This window comes from Polypterus senegalus, chromosome 1 (genome assembly GCF_016835505.1).
Source record: "Polypterus senegalus isolate Bchr_013 chromosome 1, ASM1683550v1, whole genome shotgun sequence".
In the NCBI taxonomy this organism is placed as follows: domain Eukaryota; kingdom Metazoa; phylum Chordata; class Cladistia; order Polypteriformes; family Polypteridae; genus Polypterus; species Polypterus senegalus.
The window spans coordinates 322,270,193-322,287,038 of record NC_053154.1 but is presented as its reverse complement, the minus strand read 5'-3'; the positions used below and the strand labels follow the sequence as shown (position 1 = coordinate 322,287,038).

General features: G+C 36.2%; 1 protein-coding gene across 1 annotated transcript in view; it reads left to right on the top strand.

Annotated features, from left to right (window-relative positions):
• Positions 1 to 15,372, top strand: part of LOC120515818 (rab11 family-interacting protein 2) — a 159,266-nt gene extending 143,894 nt beyond the window's left edge. The window contains exon 5 of the mRNA XM_039737147.1: positions 13,101 to 15,372. Within this exon, the coding sequence (XP_039593081.1) occupies positions 13,101 to 13,328 (228 nt within the window). The 3' untranslated portion in view covers positions 13,329 to 15,372. The remainder of the gene's footprint in view (positions 1 to 13,100) is intronic.
• The last annotated feature ends 1,474 nt before the right edge of the window (positions 15,373 to 16,846 follow it).

Genomic DNA, 16,846 nt, shown 5'->3' with positions numbered 1-16,846 from the left:
CCTTCCACTGCAGATGTACTAGTGACCTATTATAACAAAACAAAAAATTAACAGTAAATTAAAATAAATAAATTAATAACAATAAATTAGCAAGACAATAATTGAGATCCTGCCAAAAAGATATTACACAAAAGTAGTTTGCTGCAACACTAACACCAGCGTGCCTTTCTACACATTAAAATAGCAAATGATGAGGATTTGTTTTTGGATAATAATGTAACAGATAAGAAAAGGTGTGTTCAGAGGTGGGGCTACTTATGGTCTCCGAGGGTGAAAGAGGAAAACTAGGTCAAAGACAGTATTGCTATCTAATATGTATAACTTTATATAAAGTATATGTGTACACTCAATGAGAAAGTTATTAGGAACGCTATGCCAAAACTGGGTAGGGCCTCCTTTTGCTCTCAAAGCAGCCTCAGTTCTTCATTTCATGGATTCTACAAGATGTTGGAAACATTCCATGACATTCTGGTCCATGTTGACATGATTGCATCACACAATTTCTGCAGATTTGTCAGCTGCACATTCATGCTGCAAATCTCCCGTTCTACCAAATCCCAAAGGTGTTCAATGGATTCAGATCCGCCAACTGAGAAGGCCTCTGAATAACACTGAACTAGTTCAATGTCATGTTCATGAAACCAGTTTGAGACGCCATGTTTGTTACATGTTGCATTATCATGCTGGAGGTCACCATTAAAAGATGGGCAAATTGTGGCCGTGAAGGGAAGCACTTGATCAGCAACAATACTTAAATAGGCCGTGGCATTCAAGCAATGATTGATTGGTAATAATGAGCCTAAAATCTGCCAAGAAAACATTCCCCACACCATTACACCACCACCACCTGCCCGGACTAATGGGTGCATGAATTTATGCTGTTGGTACCAAATTCCGACCCTACCATCCGTGTGCCTCTGTAAAAAAAATGAAGATTCATCAGAACAGACTATATCCAGTTTTGGGCATCCTGTACCCCCTGCAGCCTCCACTTTCTTCTCTGCCAGGAGTGGGTCCTAATATAGTCCTCTGCTCTTGTACTCCATCCACCTCAAGATTCAACGTGTTATGCTTTCTGAGATACTTTTGCACTCACCACAGTTGTATGAAGTGGTTATCTGTGTTACCATCGCCTTTCTGTCAGCCCGAACCAGTCTGGCCATTCTCCTCTGACCGCTTTTATCAACAAGACGTTTCTATCCACAGAACTGCTGCTCACTAGATTTTTTTTTAGTTTTCTTGTGTTTTGCACCATTCTAACTAAACTGGACTGTTGTGCATGAAAATCCCAGGAGATCAGCAGGTACAGATATTTTTAAACCAGTCAGTCTGGCATCAATAATAATGCCACAGTAAAAATCACTGAGGTAAGATTTTCTTCCCCCCATTCTGGTATTTGACATGAACATTAACTGAATGTCCTGCCCTGTTTCTGCAGAAATGTATGCATTGCACTGTTGCAATATGATTGGCTGATTAGATAAACACGTGGAAAAACAGGTGCAAATTTATGGATAGATGTCAGTTATTGAATGACTTTAAAAAAAATGGCTGTGTATAGACACCTTAAGTTGAAATGATTTTTACAAAAGGAAACCTGCAAAAACCGAAACTCACAGAAAAGATAATCAAATCCTGAAACAATCAATGAAAATGGCAATAATATTTAGCATTTAATGCTTGTAAAGGTTGGTTTTGCTGGCTGGTCTATGGCAGTTGTAGAACAGTGTAGATGGTAGTGTGTCTCAGTCAAGTCAACAACATCATGGTTCAAGTCCTGCCTGTACCTTGTTTTTTATTTAATCCTGATAAAATGTATATCTTACATAGAAAGATATTACTGTTTGACTGTTTACTATATTTTACATTTACATTTATTCACTTAGCAGATGATTTTATCCAAAGTGACTTAACAACATTTCAATAAAAATGGTGGATCCTTGCATTCACATTCCAACAGCAATACTCTGTGCCCAATTATGCTGTTGCATATACACATATACTGTGTATATATGTACATCAGGGTTTAGTTAGCCAATAAAAGGTGTAATTTTGCTTGACTTTTCAGGTACTTAAAAAAAAATTGTAGCCCAAGGACAGTTTAAAAATAGTAATGTTGCCCCAAAAAATAGCCCAATACCTGAGGTAGACAAAATGGCACACCGGAAAGTAGGGGGCTACGTAGAAAGTGACTGGGTGAGGTATATACTCATCAAAGACTGGGGATGATAGAATGGGTATATATAATCACACAACAATGGGAGTTGGGGAGGGGAATCCAATTTGGAGATTTTACAATGATTAAGAACATATACGAATAGCAGGGGAAGGGGTGCCAGATGGATGAAAAATATGGTAAAAATTCCATGGAGGAGGGTTGTAAAATAGCCCAAAATACCACATTGTTTTGAAAATATTAGCCCAAAATATAATATGGGCTAATAAATTGTCTAGTTGAGCAGAAAAAACATGGACCTGATGTTCATATGTATGCGTGTACACAGATATTATAGTTAGCATGAGTCCTTAAAGTTTTTAAAGCTTTAAGGCCAATGAGAAAAATAACTGCAGTTATTTTAAAATGAGAATAAATCAGGCACTCCGTACAGTTACTGGGGGAAAAAATGTGAATAGCATGGTAGCAATACGCAAGTGCAGTCTTTCACTTGGACAAATGGTACCATTTGAGTAACGGTTTGGTCAGAATAAATGTGACCTGATTTATTTATCCTTGGGCACCACACCATTTCATACTAAAATATGTATTTGTATTAAAGGTAGAGCAGGGAGTTTAGCATGAAATGCTATCTGAGTAAAGTGGCACATAAGGTATGTGAGAGTAATTGTATCTAGTAGATGGCACAACATTTCAGTTCAGGAATCACATTTGTTTGACTCTTGCTTATCTCTAAATAAGCACCACTTGTTTGACTTGTTTTAACTGTAGGACAACGCACTAAACAACTTGAGCTTGTAGTGGAATTGCACTACAGCACAGCATTTGCTGTAAGAAAGGACCTCGGTAGCTAGCAGAAGCCTAGAGGCTGATGACTAAACTGTCTGGTTTATGTCTTTTTGGTTTTCTACAGGAATATACAGGTTTTAGTACAGGTAGTTAAGAAGCAAATAAACATCTGTTAACAAATACATACAAGTAATACTACATAATATACACTTTTGTTCACACTGTCAGCAAAACATGTTACTGCTTGATACGGCAAAAAATCTAAATCAGGTTAAAGGCAAGTACAAACAATTCAGTAGACCTTTCTTTATTATTATTATTATTATTATTATTAAATGCCTAATGTTGGATTAAAAAAAAACAAGGAAGCAGACTTAAAAGTATACTCCCTCGTAGATAAGATGGAGAATGTTTCAATAACCCCTGCCAAGGCACAGGAGCATTCCCCAGTTCAACTGTACATTGAAGTGTTGTACCAGTGTTTGCTTCTCCACACAGGAGTCTTACATGATGGTTTCTGGCCCAGAATTCACAGTTTCTATACTACACCTTTATCATATGTCATATTGCTGGTGCGACACCACACAGCATAACATTTAGGATATCTGGTCATTCTGCATTATCTTCTGCAGCTCTTACTACTTCTGGTGACAGTTTGTGTCCATTTCCTGCCAGAGAAAGCTCTTGCCTGTCCCTGTCACATCAGAAACATGGAAACTACTATAGATAGAAAATTAAACTTGGAAATTTTCTCCCCACTGCTTTAGAGGCCTGTTCCAATTATTGAGCTGCGCCACACTGTGCTTGTGCCGACAGCAGACGCCAGTGTCTTCAGAGTACCATATGTTTGTCTACCCCAGCTTTAACCAGGCCAAGAGTACATATTTCTGCGACACAGCGTTGTGGGTGTCATGAGTGTAGGGTTGTGTATTAATCATGTCTAAAACTGAAATAGTAACATGAATGTGTTAGTTTTCACAATTGGAAGGACTTCAATTTCCTTTTTGTTAATATTAATATCTAATTATTTTGTAACTTTCTAATCTCTTCATGAACATATTTTCATTTATTGTATAGTTTAAAGCAGGAATTAAAGAATAAGTAATGAATAAGTGATGCTTACTGGAAATAATTAAGAAAAAGAATATAGGGATCTCCACATGCTGGATTAGAAACACAGTAAAATCCTCTATTGTTATTACTGAAATCCATTAAATCTTGCAGTAAGGGTGTCAATTGTCATCACTGGTACCTAGACCACTATACATTGTGCTAAGCAATATATGCAGTGGTGAGAATGACTTGTCTTCACATTATCTTGATAAGAGATCTTCCATAAACAATCATTTAGGGTAGACCGCAGTGTAAATGTTTGGTGTGAGCTTGAATTATAGATGGAGCCTTCACTACTTTTAAAGTAAACCAGATTTACAGAATGAACAGAGCACAGTGAAACATGACAGGCTGTGTAAAAATAAGCTAATGGATCATGATTGTTTTCAATTCCTAGAATCTTACCTTGCTGATAACTAACTAACTATATATATATATATATATATATATATATATATATATATATATATATATATATATATATATATATATATATATATAGTTTTCCTCTTTAAAAATATTGCTTTCCACTACTTTGCAGAATCATATGTGTGCCGGTAGTAGTTTCCCATTTTCACTACCTTTTCAGCTAGCTATTTTGGCGATCCTAAATTGTCTCTAGTATGTGCTTGGTGTGCGTGTGTGTGTGTGCACGCCCTGCAATGGGCTGGCGCCCTGCCTGCGGTTTGTTCCTGCCTTGTGTCCTGTGCTGGCTGGGATTGGCTCCAGCAGACTCTCGTGACTCTGTGTTAGGATATAGCAGGTTGGAAAATGACTGACTGACTGACTATTTTTTTTCTGTTCAGGGTGGAAAGACAAAACCAGTGAGAGTAATGATTTCTTTACGTTTTCATGTTAAAACTATGACTTAAGTTGTGTCTTCTCCCCAACTCCCACATTTACCAATTTGTAGTATTTTTTAGCTTCTCCAAATAATTACTATTTTATGTATTTACATTAGCATTTTTTGTTTGTACCATGTCATTCTATAACTAGTTGTGTTAACAGGCTTTGCCTGGGAAATTGTCTAAGACAGTGTGCCTCAGTTAAGTGCTGATGGTTAATCGGATGTACAGTATCAGAAGTAATTTGTAACAAAGTATTTTTCTGTATGCAGTATTTTTATTTATTTATTTTTTTAACCAGGGCCTAATATTGTTTGCTTACTGTTGGACATGTTACTTGTAATTGCCCATACCTGAAATATTTTTGCCTTCCTGCTTTTCCTGGTAACTTGGCTTTTGTTGATGGTCATTGTAGAATTTCAGAGGAAACTTTTTTTTTTTTTATTATTAAAACAAGTGATCTGTAGGAGTAATATGAAATTTGATTATATATAAATTATTATTAAATTTTTACAATTCTCATTTATTTATAATGTTCGCTCAAGCATTTCTTTGTGTTTTCTGTCAGTTGTATGTTCAAGCTTCTTTTTTTGCCACACCTATAGCCAGGCAATAAAGTTCGAACAAAGAATTGTGTTTTACTATAACTCTTAGAAACAGAAAGTTGCATATATACATGGCCCAGGTAATGAACTGAACTCTTTAAACAAACCATGAATAGCATGGACTGTAGAAAGCATTTACAGTTAGTGGATAGGTAGAATTTGGGGGTGTTCTTGGCGGTGTGAAAGGAATTTCAGCAGAACTCCGTATTAAAGAACATCACCAATAGCAATTATCTGTAATATTACATAGGTGATTTAAAGTTGATTTATTCAAAATATCTTGACTCTACATTAGCATCAAATCCTAAAATTAGTTCTGCCTCATTATACAGTAGGTGTGGATGAATGTCTACCAAAAAACAAAAAAAAAATGTTACCAGTTGCTTTTACTCACTCAAAAGCACCATCCTGTCCTCTCTTATCACATTCTGAAAAACAGCACCTCCATCACCTATAGAAAAAATTCTGCTTCATTCTGTTCAATCATGGCTTGGCTCCATCAGTTAACTTATGGTGTGTTTGTGTGCTTGTGTGTGCATATGTATGTGTGTGTGTGTGTGTGTTTAATTCCCTCTGTGTTTTTCTTAATTTCAAAAAGTACTTAAAGGTGATCACTGATTGATATTGCAAACTCAATGATGATACGCAGGTCGACAACAATGTTGTTTTTTTTAAAAACACAAGACTATGAAATTAAAAAAAATAAGTAGTGTAATCAATTTACAGCACCTCAGATTTATTGTCACATATGATGTACATGTATGGCCAAGTGCTTCACACTGTTACTGTCTGGCTGCTCGAATCTCAGTTTCTAAATTATGTCATATATAACAAATATAGCAGGATGTTGCCTTGTGTAGATCAGTAAGCTATTTGGGTACCCATCTTGCACAAACTGCACTACCCCGAGTCACCATGCACTATGGTATGTGCAGATTCATAGCTGATATCCGAATGTGCAGCAACAGTGGACAATGCAATTTGTCAGTCGTCTATGATGAAGGCATTTGTCATGTCGACATGGGCTTGAGTGTAAGATTTTGATGATCGGCCGCATGGAGCATTATCGGTTATGTTTGTTATTAATAAATTATTTGTTGTGTCATACTGTTTTCATTTCCATGCTGAGCCAGCATCCTTTGTCGGATTTTAGCAGGTTTCATTCCCTCTACCCAAGGAAATCTCACTATGGTGCGTTGTTCAGCAATGGTGCAATCCTGCAGTGGAATGTCAGTGTTCATTTGACTCTGGCTTCAACTAGACAAATGGTAGAGTGCTGCATTGTGCCTGTTCCAACTACCCATAAATCCTTGAGAATGTGCCAGCTTCTATCCTTTGAGGTTACAGTGTAATTTTCAAATTGCCTTTACTTTTTCATTTACCCTTCTATATATATAGATAGACAGTTACTAGTACTAGACAACAACACTTGTAAAGTATCTTGAGGTGGTGTTCGCTGTGGAATGGTTTTATATGAAACCAGTTCCGGCACACTGCATGATAACGTGCAGTGAATACACTTGACTTGAGCATTCATAGTTTTCATACTCTTTCTCTGTACGTTTAGCATTCATTTGCTCAGAAGCGCTTTCTGCTTCCTGAGCTGCTCTTCTTTTCTCCACCAGAGCAGCCCACTTCTTCTCTACTTTTGTCAGCATTTTTTGTGTTAAAAGTTATTAAGTCAGTGTTTATGTTGCAATTACTTAGTACATTTTCCTTAATTTTTCACTTAAGCTAGCACTTAAGTCTTCAATCTGCCTCAAGAATGATTTAAGATATGTAGAGGTAGGGGAAGTGACGGCAAAGGTGGTAGGGATGAGAATGGCGCTCGTACACCGCCCTGCTGGCTGCTGCCAAAAGCTAATTCTACAATGACATAATATAAAAAGAGGAATAACCTTAGAGGTCAATCATCACGCCGATAGCGGACAGTAGACATCACGTAGTATATGTGTAGCAAATTTCAGGTCAATAGGTCAAACGGTTTGCAAGCTACAGGTGATTTAAAATCCTAGACAGACAACGGACAGCCACGGTAGCGTATTACATAAGAAGATAAATTTATTTGAATATTTGTGTGTGTGGGTATCGCCAATGAAATTAGAAAATGAACTGTAGTCAACAACCTTCCTGAGATTATACTCTCTGCAATGCAGCACAAAGTAAGAAATCAAGCCCTGATTTTAGCAGCAGCAGGCATAGATGGGTGAAGATAGCAGGAAGTCCCAGTTTTGCAAGTTTTGTTATCTGGGTGTGCATGTGCTAGAGAGAAGACATGCTATATTCACTGCAGAAGCACATTTTGATTGTGGAGCTGTAAATTTGTACAGACTCCTCAAATTAAAAATTGAAGCTGTAGCAGAGCAACATCCCATTGCATGTGCTCCTGAAAAATGCACATTTTAGCAATTAATGATTAAGTGACTTTTTATTGCTTCTTTGAGCAGTCCACTGAATCCAACAAACCCCTTCGTCCATGCCCCACATGTTATCACCGACATTTCAGATTGCATGAAAAGAAGAACTTTTATGTTGATGAGGTGATTATTACAACAGACAGGTGTGTCACAAATGTGCTCTCAATATGATGATTTGCAGGGTACATTTTTGTGCACCACCTAACATATGGTATAGTTATGCCTTCAGCCCAATATTAAAAAATAACGTTGTGGTGTGTTTAATTTCTATGTGTTGTGAAAATTCTACTGCTCAGTTAGCACAAACAGTGTGCTTTTTCATTTATTAAAAAAAAAAAAAATTGCAGGTTTTATTACCATATACTGTACCTTACTGTAACTTCTGCCGGCCAGTTCTGTTTTATCGGTCATAGCCAGGTGGGATGGAATATATGTGACAAAGCAGAATAGCAGCTGATGAGTTCCAACAATGACAAACAAAATACACAAAAATTGTGTATGAAGTGTATGGAGAAGGCAAGAAAGCATTCATCAAGCATATACAGTAAAACATAGAGTGGTAATCGTGAGACATGCCTGTAATGGAGCATGAAAACGTGCCTTCTTTGGCCCAACTGTAAGTTAAGGGCGTGGCCTGGGATTACATTTGCTTTCTTTCCCTAATGAGCTTTGAAAGGAATTTCTTGTGGAACTTTTTTTCTGTGCAGATGTGTCTTTTGCTCATGGAAAACAAACTCCTTCATCTTATCAGCTAACGCCACTATCCGAGAGAGAGAGAGAAAATGAGTTCCCCTGGGAAACAATTTGTTACTTTACATTAACAAGCACTGCCTGTGTGTTTATGAAGGTTCAAGGCCTTCACCACCCCACTTCCCACCCCCTCACTCCTTTCTTTCTTTCTTTGCTCACTTAATGACTACTTCAGTACTATAGTAGCACTGTATCCAAGTGCATCATATTTTGCTAATTTGCAGTTATACAAACAGAGCCAGAGCTGTAACCAGGGTTATTTCTGTAGCTGAACTGAAAATAGGAACAGGCTCTAGTGCCTCCATAGAGAGTTTTTACACCTCTAAACAGGATTATTATACTCCACAGCATTAGAAGGCTTACTCAGGGCTGGTTTAATGGCAGCTACATTGTACACTTAAATGGCATTTGCCAACTTATTTTCTCCTTCAAAATTGTCATTGCTTATAGACAGGCAGCACACACCCCTTGTGGTTAAATGCACTGCAATATAAATCACAAGCAGTAAGTCACTTCACCTGCCAGGTCCAGAAACTGCTGTAATTGACTTGTAAATGTTCCTGGTGAGATGGTGTCTGAAATAGAAATCAATGTTTAGCAGGCATTCTAATTCCACTTCAAAAGTGAATTACTGTAGTTTAGCAAGTATTTATTTAATATCTTTATCCAGAGCAGTTCACAATGGTAGGGGGCTTCTAGCAGGTTACTAGACTCTTAAGAAACATAAAGAATACCAATGACAAAGACTGAATTGATAACATCATGATTTACATTGCAACTCATCTATCACTAGAGAGCCAACACTGTCTGTGTTTACTACATCAGGTAAAAAAAACTAGCAACCAGTTGGGTAATAATTTATGAAAACACTCCTTATTTTATATTTACACCTTTCCTGGTTGAACATGATTATCCCATGGCATCTCACTTGTTTCCCATTTTAATTTATTTGTTACACTGCTAATTTAAGACGTCTGCTGAAGGTCACATGAACTGTGCATGCTAAGGCTTGAATCATTTACAATTTATAGTCTTAGTTTCCAGGGGGTTACACCTCTTGGCTTCTGGCCTGATAACAGCTGTTAGTATTAACATTAGTTAACAAGCTTTCTAAACTCTGTCATGAAATACTTTCTGTGTTATTAGCATCCTCAGCAGATACATTAGTGCAATAAAATTGCCAGAAGTTCTAATAAATGAAAAAAATGCAAAAACATACCGGAACCGTAATGAACCCTCTAAAATATGTACACTCGCTGGGCAAATTATTAGGAACACCTGTACATCTGCTTATCCATTTATTTATCTAATCAGCCAATCATGTGGAAGCAGCATAAGCAGCAGTTCTGTAGATGGAAACACCTTGTTGGTGAGAGAGGTCAGAGGAGAATGGCCAGACAGGTTCGTGCCGACAGAAAGGCTATGGCAATTCATAAAAACGCTATGGTGAATGCAAAACACATGAAACCTTGAGGCAGAAGGGCTACAACAGCAGAAAATCACATCATGTCTCACTCTTGTCAGCCAAGAAAAGAACGCTGAGGCTGTACTGGGCACAAGTTCACCAAAACTGGACAGTTGAAGGCTGAAAAAATGGAGCCTGGCCTGATAAATTTGAACATCTGCTGAGGCACACAGATGGTGGGGTCAGAATTTGGCACAAATAGAATGAATCCATGCACCCCACATGCCTTCCATCAACAGTTCAGACTGCTGCTGATGGTGTAATAGTGTGGGGAATGTTTTCTTGGCACACTTTTGCCCGTTAATACCTATCGAAGGTTGCTTGAAAGCCACTGCCTAGTTCTTATTTGAGTATTTTTTGCTGTACCATGAGCATCCCTTCTTGGCCACAATTTATTAATCTTCTAATAGCTACTTTCAGCAAGATAACACACCATGTCACAAAGCAAAAGTCATTTAAACCTGTTTTCATGAGTATGAGAATGAATTCTGTATTCTTCACTGGCCTTCCCAGTGACTTGATCTATGTATATGTGGAACGGAAAATTCACAGAATGAATGTGCAGCTTTCAAATCTGCACGAAATTGCGAAATGCAATCATGTAACATGGACCAAAATCTCAAAGGAATTTTTTGCAACATATTGGGGAATCCATGCCAATAACTTTCTCAGTGAGTGTGTTTGCATAGATATGTGTGATATGACATATGTGTGTGTGTGTGTGTGTGTGTGTGCAATATGCATCCAGCAGCCAATATGATTTTCCCACTTGCACATCTGTCAGCACTGGGTTGAATTGCTTGTATTGTGGTGCAGGTCGTCTGTAGTTTCTCTAAAATATAGAAGAACATTAATATGTGTAAAAGACAGTGGTATGCAGAAGGAGTTGCTCTAAATATCTAAGTTAATCATCCAGTACATTGTTTAAATTATACAAACACATAAAAATGTAACCCTTACAATGCTCACCCAATACAGTCCCTTATGGGTCTTTTGTTTAACTAAATTCTGATATCCTTTTTATATGCACTGTATTTTAAATTGTTCGCCCCAATTCTACTTTATATTAATTTACCATTGTAACCTGTGAATCCAATGATCCTGCGTTTTAGAGCAGATGACATTTCGATAGATGGATAGATAGAAAGTTAGTACTGTACTTGCCCGAAGAGGACATTTAGCTTTTACAAAAGCTCAGGAAATATAGAAATATAATAACAAACAATAACAGCCACCCCTTTCAAACAAATTTAAAATTACATAAAAAAAAAAAAACAACTTCTGATTTGGCTAAAGATAAAGGAACAGGCACAGGGTTTACATTGAAGCAGCAGTCCCATTATCCAAGTAATGCAACTTAAAGATCAGATTAAATTTTAAATTATACTTATTATTAATTAAGGATACTTGTGAAGGCTGTATAATACACAAGTCAAATTGCATCTGACGTTTTTTGTACATTTCTGGGCACCATGCTAAGCAAAAAAAGAAATAGTAGCTTAAAAGTTGCACTGGAAGATTGAAATACATGGTGTCACACACGTGCGAATGGGAGGCAACTAATGGGCTTGAATAGTGATAATTCCACACCAGACCAGGAGGTGGCGAGGTGCCTGACTTTCTCTCTCAATCCTCTGTAGACAGTTCACGGGAAATCCCACCAGGTCCCAGCCCCCATGATGAAGTCGCTTCCGATTTCGCCCTTTAAAGCCGTCATCTTTACACCTATGAATCAGTTCTGTTTAGGACTTTGTACCGAACACAACTCTACAAAAAATTAATGTCTCCTGTGTATTCTTATCACAATGGCTAACTCTGACAGATTTAGGAAATTCAGCTTCTTTAGTTCTGAGCATAGAAAGCTTTTCAACATTCTCAAAGTGATCGATGAAAGTGATCTACCAGAATTCTTCCAGTTAAGTAATGTGTCATAAAGTAAAGGACACTAGTAGAAATTAAAGAGAAGTGCATTCAAGGTGCAGGTCTGAAACCACTCATCACAAAGCATGGCAAGAACCTGAAACATACTTCTGATTTGTGAGGAAAGTTTGACATTTAAACAGTTTTTGCTTTGCTAACCACATGAACTTAATGGACAATCCTAATTTGTTTGTTTTTACTGTCTTACATATTTGGAGATACAGTTTGGCAAGTTATAGTAGAAGATTTTGGTTGCTGCTATGGCTGGTGTGTGATTTATAGCATATATAACGATGTGCTTTTTCTTCTAGCCTTTTCAAATTTTGTTATATTTTTCAGTATTTATTATATTTAATTGGGATTTTTCCTCCATTAACCAATTTGAAGTTGTGTAACATCTAAGTGTAAACACATTTCTACTTATAAGTCTTCCTGAACCTGATATAGAAAGCCCTCTCCCTGTTGAATTCTTGAGTTATAATATAATTGCTCTTTAATATATCCCTTTTTCCGTTCCTGCCATTTGTTTTGCAGCACTCCAGTAAGAGCCACATATTTTCAGGCATATGGAGAATTGTTCTGTGTGCACTTTTTCTCTCATCTCATTTATGAAGGTCTGTAATTCCAAGGCTTCTTAGTTCCCTTCATTTCACACTTTTATTGACTACATGTAATTTTTTTAAACATGATAAAAAAAGTAGATGTAAATTACAACACCATTTATTTTACTTTATTGACTGCTTTTGCTCCAATTCCAATGACCCTGAACTAGATAAGGTTGGTTGAATTGATGGATTATTAGTCCTGTTTTTTATTTATTTGTTTGCTTACTTCTCTGTCTAGCCAGGTAATGCTCCCAAAAGCAAACAAGTACAATATCATTTTTTCTATATTTTTACATGTAACAGCTCATGGTCAATGAAAATCATTTTGTTGACTTGTTTTCTGTTTTCTTACATGCTTGAATGTTCTTGCCACAAGTTCTCACAATGTACCCTTCTTTGTACTTGCATTGTCTAGGAAGGAAATCCTTTTGGTACCACTGCATCATACCGCAATTTGTCTTTTGAAGAAGTTGTTCAAGAACTGATCAAACAGAAGGAGCTGGTCAGAAAAAAAGATGCCCACATACGTGAACTGGAAAACTACATTGACAACCTCCTTGTACGAGTCATGGAAGAAACTCCCAGCATTCTAAGGGTGCCTTACGAACCAGCCCGTAAAGCGGGAAAATTTTCTAAACAGTAATTAAGTGCAAAAACAAACAGAGCAAATTTTTACTAGTGTGTTTCCTGGGAAGAAGAGGGTACTTTTGAATGTATTGCATTTTATTTACTAACCATTACTTGATATATTTCCATGCTGCTGCTGCTGTTACTGGTTAACCTTTTTATATTGTTGACCATCTCAGTTGGGTAAGTGGGTAAGTGTTGAACAAAATCTACAAATAATTCTTCTACCCAGTATTCAGAATCAAAGCCCACTTGAAATACAGTGTGCCATGTTCACATAATACATAATGTGTGCCATATGAGAATACTTGATATATTGATGTGGTAACTTTGCCTAAATCAGTCATTCGAGTTACAGGTGGAAAAAAAAATATTTTGAGTTTGGCATTTTTCCCTTTTGCTTCTTTGAGGTAAATATGAATTATATGTCACATTAGTAAGGAAGTCTTTGGCCCTTTATTTGGAGGAGGTTAGTAGTTCAAGTTTTCATTGGGTACATGAGCCAGGTCACGTTGTATTTCTAAATTCTTTTAAAAGATGTCAAGCTGCAACTATTAATGTGCTGCTAGTGTGAAACCAAATAAAATAAAATGTTGACTCATTAAGAATCCTTTAGTGAAGTCTACAGTGGGGAGTAGTGAAACATAGTGAGTAGTCAAATGGTAAAATATGTTATCTTTCATTCAACTCTGTACTGGAGCGTGAACATCTGTGATATTTTGCCCAGAGTGATAAGGAAAAATTCCTTAAAATGTTATAAATGAGCATTTGTTTAAAACACTAGGGCACTTTTTTTTAACTTTTAGATACTGCCTCCACAAATCTCCCTTACAGGTTAAACAGTGAAGCCTAACACACAGTGTATATTTTGTTCACGTGTATTTTGTACTTTCTACCAGACAGTCTTCCAACAAGATCCACTTTTGACAGACTTCTGCTTCCTTGGGATAAAATATCGGTCTTAAATTGTTGCCACTTTTTTATTTTTACAATATTTAAATTTGTATGTAACCTAAATTCCTTTAGTTATTGTGTGTGCTTATAAATTAGCGTAAAACACTGCTTGTATTTAAACAAAAAATAAATTAATATATAGCACTATATAATTATTAACTCAGTAGTAGCAATTACAATTATTTTAGGGGCCAAAATGTAGGTACGAAGTTATTTTTCTGTCTAAATACACTATACTATATTCAGATGCTAGACGAGAACATTATAGTGTACATCACGTAGTTGATAAGAAGTTAAAAGCTTTACATCAATGCATAAACAATGAGGAGCACTGTAGCACTGTTACAGAAAATGAAGGACAAATGTTCCTTAAAATGAAGACATAGTTATGTGAAATATCAGATTTTGTCTGAAGTGGAGAATAAAGTTGAGCGATCCAGAGACCAAGTCCAAGATTCACACTGCATATTCAGAAGTTCTAATTTCCAGTATTCATAGTTACTTGAATCTTGCAGAATTATTTAGTGGTATATATAGTTAACAATTATTAATTTAATTTAAATATTAACATGTCTTTTCTGGCTTTACTTTGTAATGCTCGTGATTGGGATTTGGAAATCTGAACTTCTTTGAATTGTACACTGCATACACAATGTCTTTGTTCGGATCTTGGCATGATAGTATTATATATTGAACATTTAATGACATACCTATCAAAGATAAAATATTCTTTATCTTTGGTGATCTTTAAATGTTGCGTAAAATATTAAATGAAACTTAAAAAGAGATTTGCTTTCAAGAACATTTTCTGTAAATAAATTGTCCAATATAATTCAACAGGGTGTACTCCTATATGAAATTTTTTTGTTTTTTTTGTTGTTTTTTTTTTTTCTTCGTTCAAGTTTGTAAAATAAACAACTAAGTAAACATATGTAATTACCCTTGTAAAGCAGACTCTGAACCTCTGGGGACCAGTTAAGCCATGTTTTCAGGTCCTTAATCTAAGTAGAAACCAAATGTTCTATATATGGTCTTCTTTTTTCTGCTACAAAAAAAAAAAAAAAAAACTATACTGTCATAAAAATATAAAAAGATATGAAATATGTTCACATGTGTAAAAAGAGTGAATAATTAAGTTAATTGAGAGCTCAGAATGAAATGAAAACCATACGACCTGGCAAGCTCCAGTGAACCCTTATTAAAACAATGTGTAGTAGCAATTTACTATCAGTTTTAACATTAAGAATGCATTTTTTTAATATACTAATGAAGAAGGGGTAACAGAAGAATGATTTGTTTTTCTAGCTATATTGTGTTGATTTATTTGCGGTTCTGCACTTATCTGCCCTTTACCTTCTACCAAGTGAAACTTTTTTTGTTTTTCCTTTGGACAAATAGTGTAGTACATTAGAAGTGAGCGTTCAGCACAGACAGGATGTCTCTCTAAGTATGAACAGGACAGTAAAAGACACACCCTGTAAAAAAACAGCAATCTCTTACATGGAAAAGTGTTACATTGTGTTATTGGGAAGGGTAATCACTTCCAAATTGTTCTTTTAGAATGTATTTTTTTTTAAATCATGGAAATTATTGCTTCCAAACTATGTTTTTATGTTTTATACACAATGGAATGTTTATACATAAGGAGTGTAATAATGTGTGATCTCCTTGAAACTTTAACTTTCACTTTAATATGCATTTTGAAACTAAGCTAACTGTTAAAGGTGGCTTTAACTGCCTTTCTGTACAAGCAGTTGTTATTCTATTGATTATCTGTTTAGTTTTTGTTTACAGGAGAACAATAATTAAATAATCATGTAGCAGTCACAATGCAGGCACACACTCTTGTATATCTGTGTACAAAATTAATACCGTCAAACGTACAGACACCGTAAATTGTACAGACTCTGTAAAGTCACACTGTTTCTATTGTTGCCTTTCCCCACTGAACGTATACAGTTTTTAAGTGTCTGGACAATTAAATCTATTGTGTGCCTCTGGTTTCTTGTAGGAATTATTCTAGTTTTTCTTTAATTATACCAATTGTCTTATAGGTGCCTGAAGGATTTAAATCTTCACAGTTTTAATTATAATCGTGTTTGTGTTCAAGCTCGCTGCTTTCAAATTGTTGCAGTGCTCCTAGCAGTGTGCTTTATAAAAATAACACCAGCTAAATCCGATGTAGTGAATGAAATTGCCGTAGAATGGCAGGCGCACAGTGAGCTCTGACTTACAAATCACTGCCAATCGATCACTGCAGGAGGCATCTTCAGCATTTATTAGGTTTAAGCATAAAGAAGTGTCACATAATGAAGTTAAAGTTTCATGTTGAGCTAATCTGTATTCCAGTATATGAAGAAGCCTTGGTGCAATTAATGTTTCTCTCCAGCTGTATCATTTGACAAAGATGCTTGCCTTGCAGACCTTCAGGATTTTTGACAAGCTGCTCTTCCTTCCTTTTCCTGAATGGTTTCTGGATGTTCTACTGATTTTGAAGTGAACTGCAATGAATTTCTTTCCGCTTTCCATCCAACACACTAAAAAAACGGTAGATGGGACTTGACAGCAGTTCATGCTGAC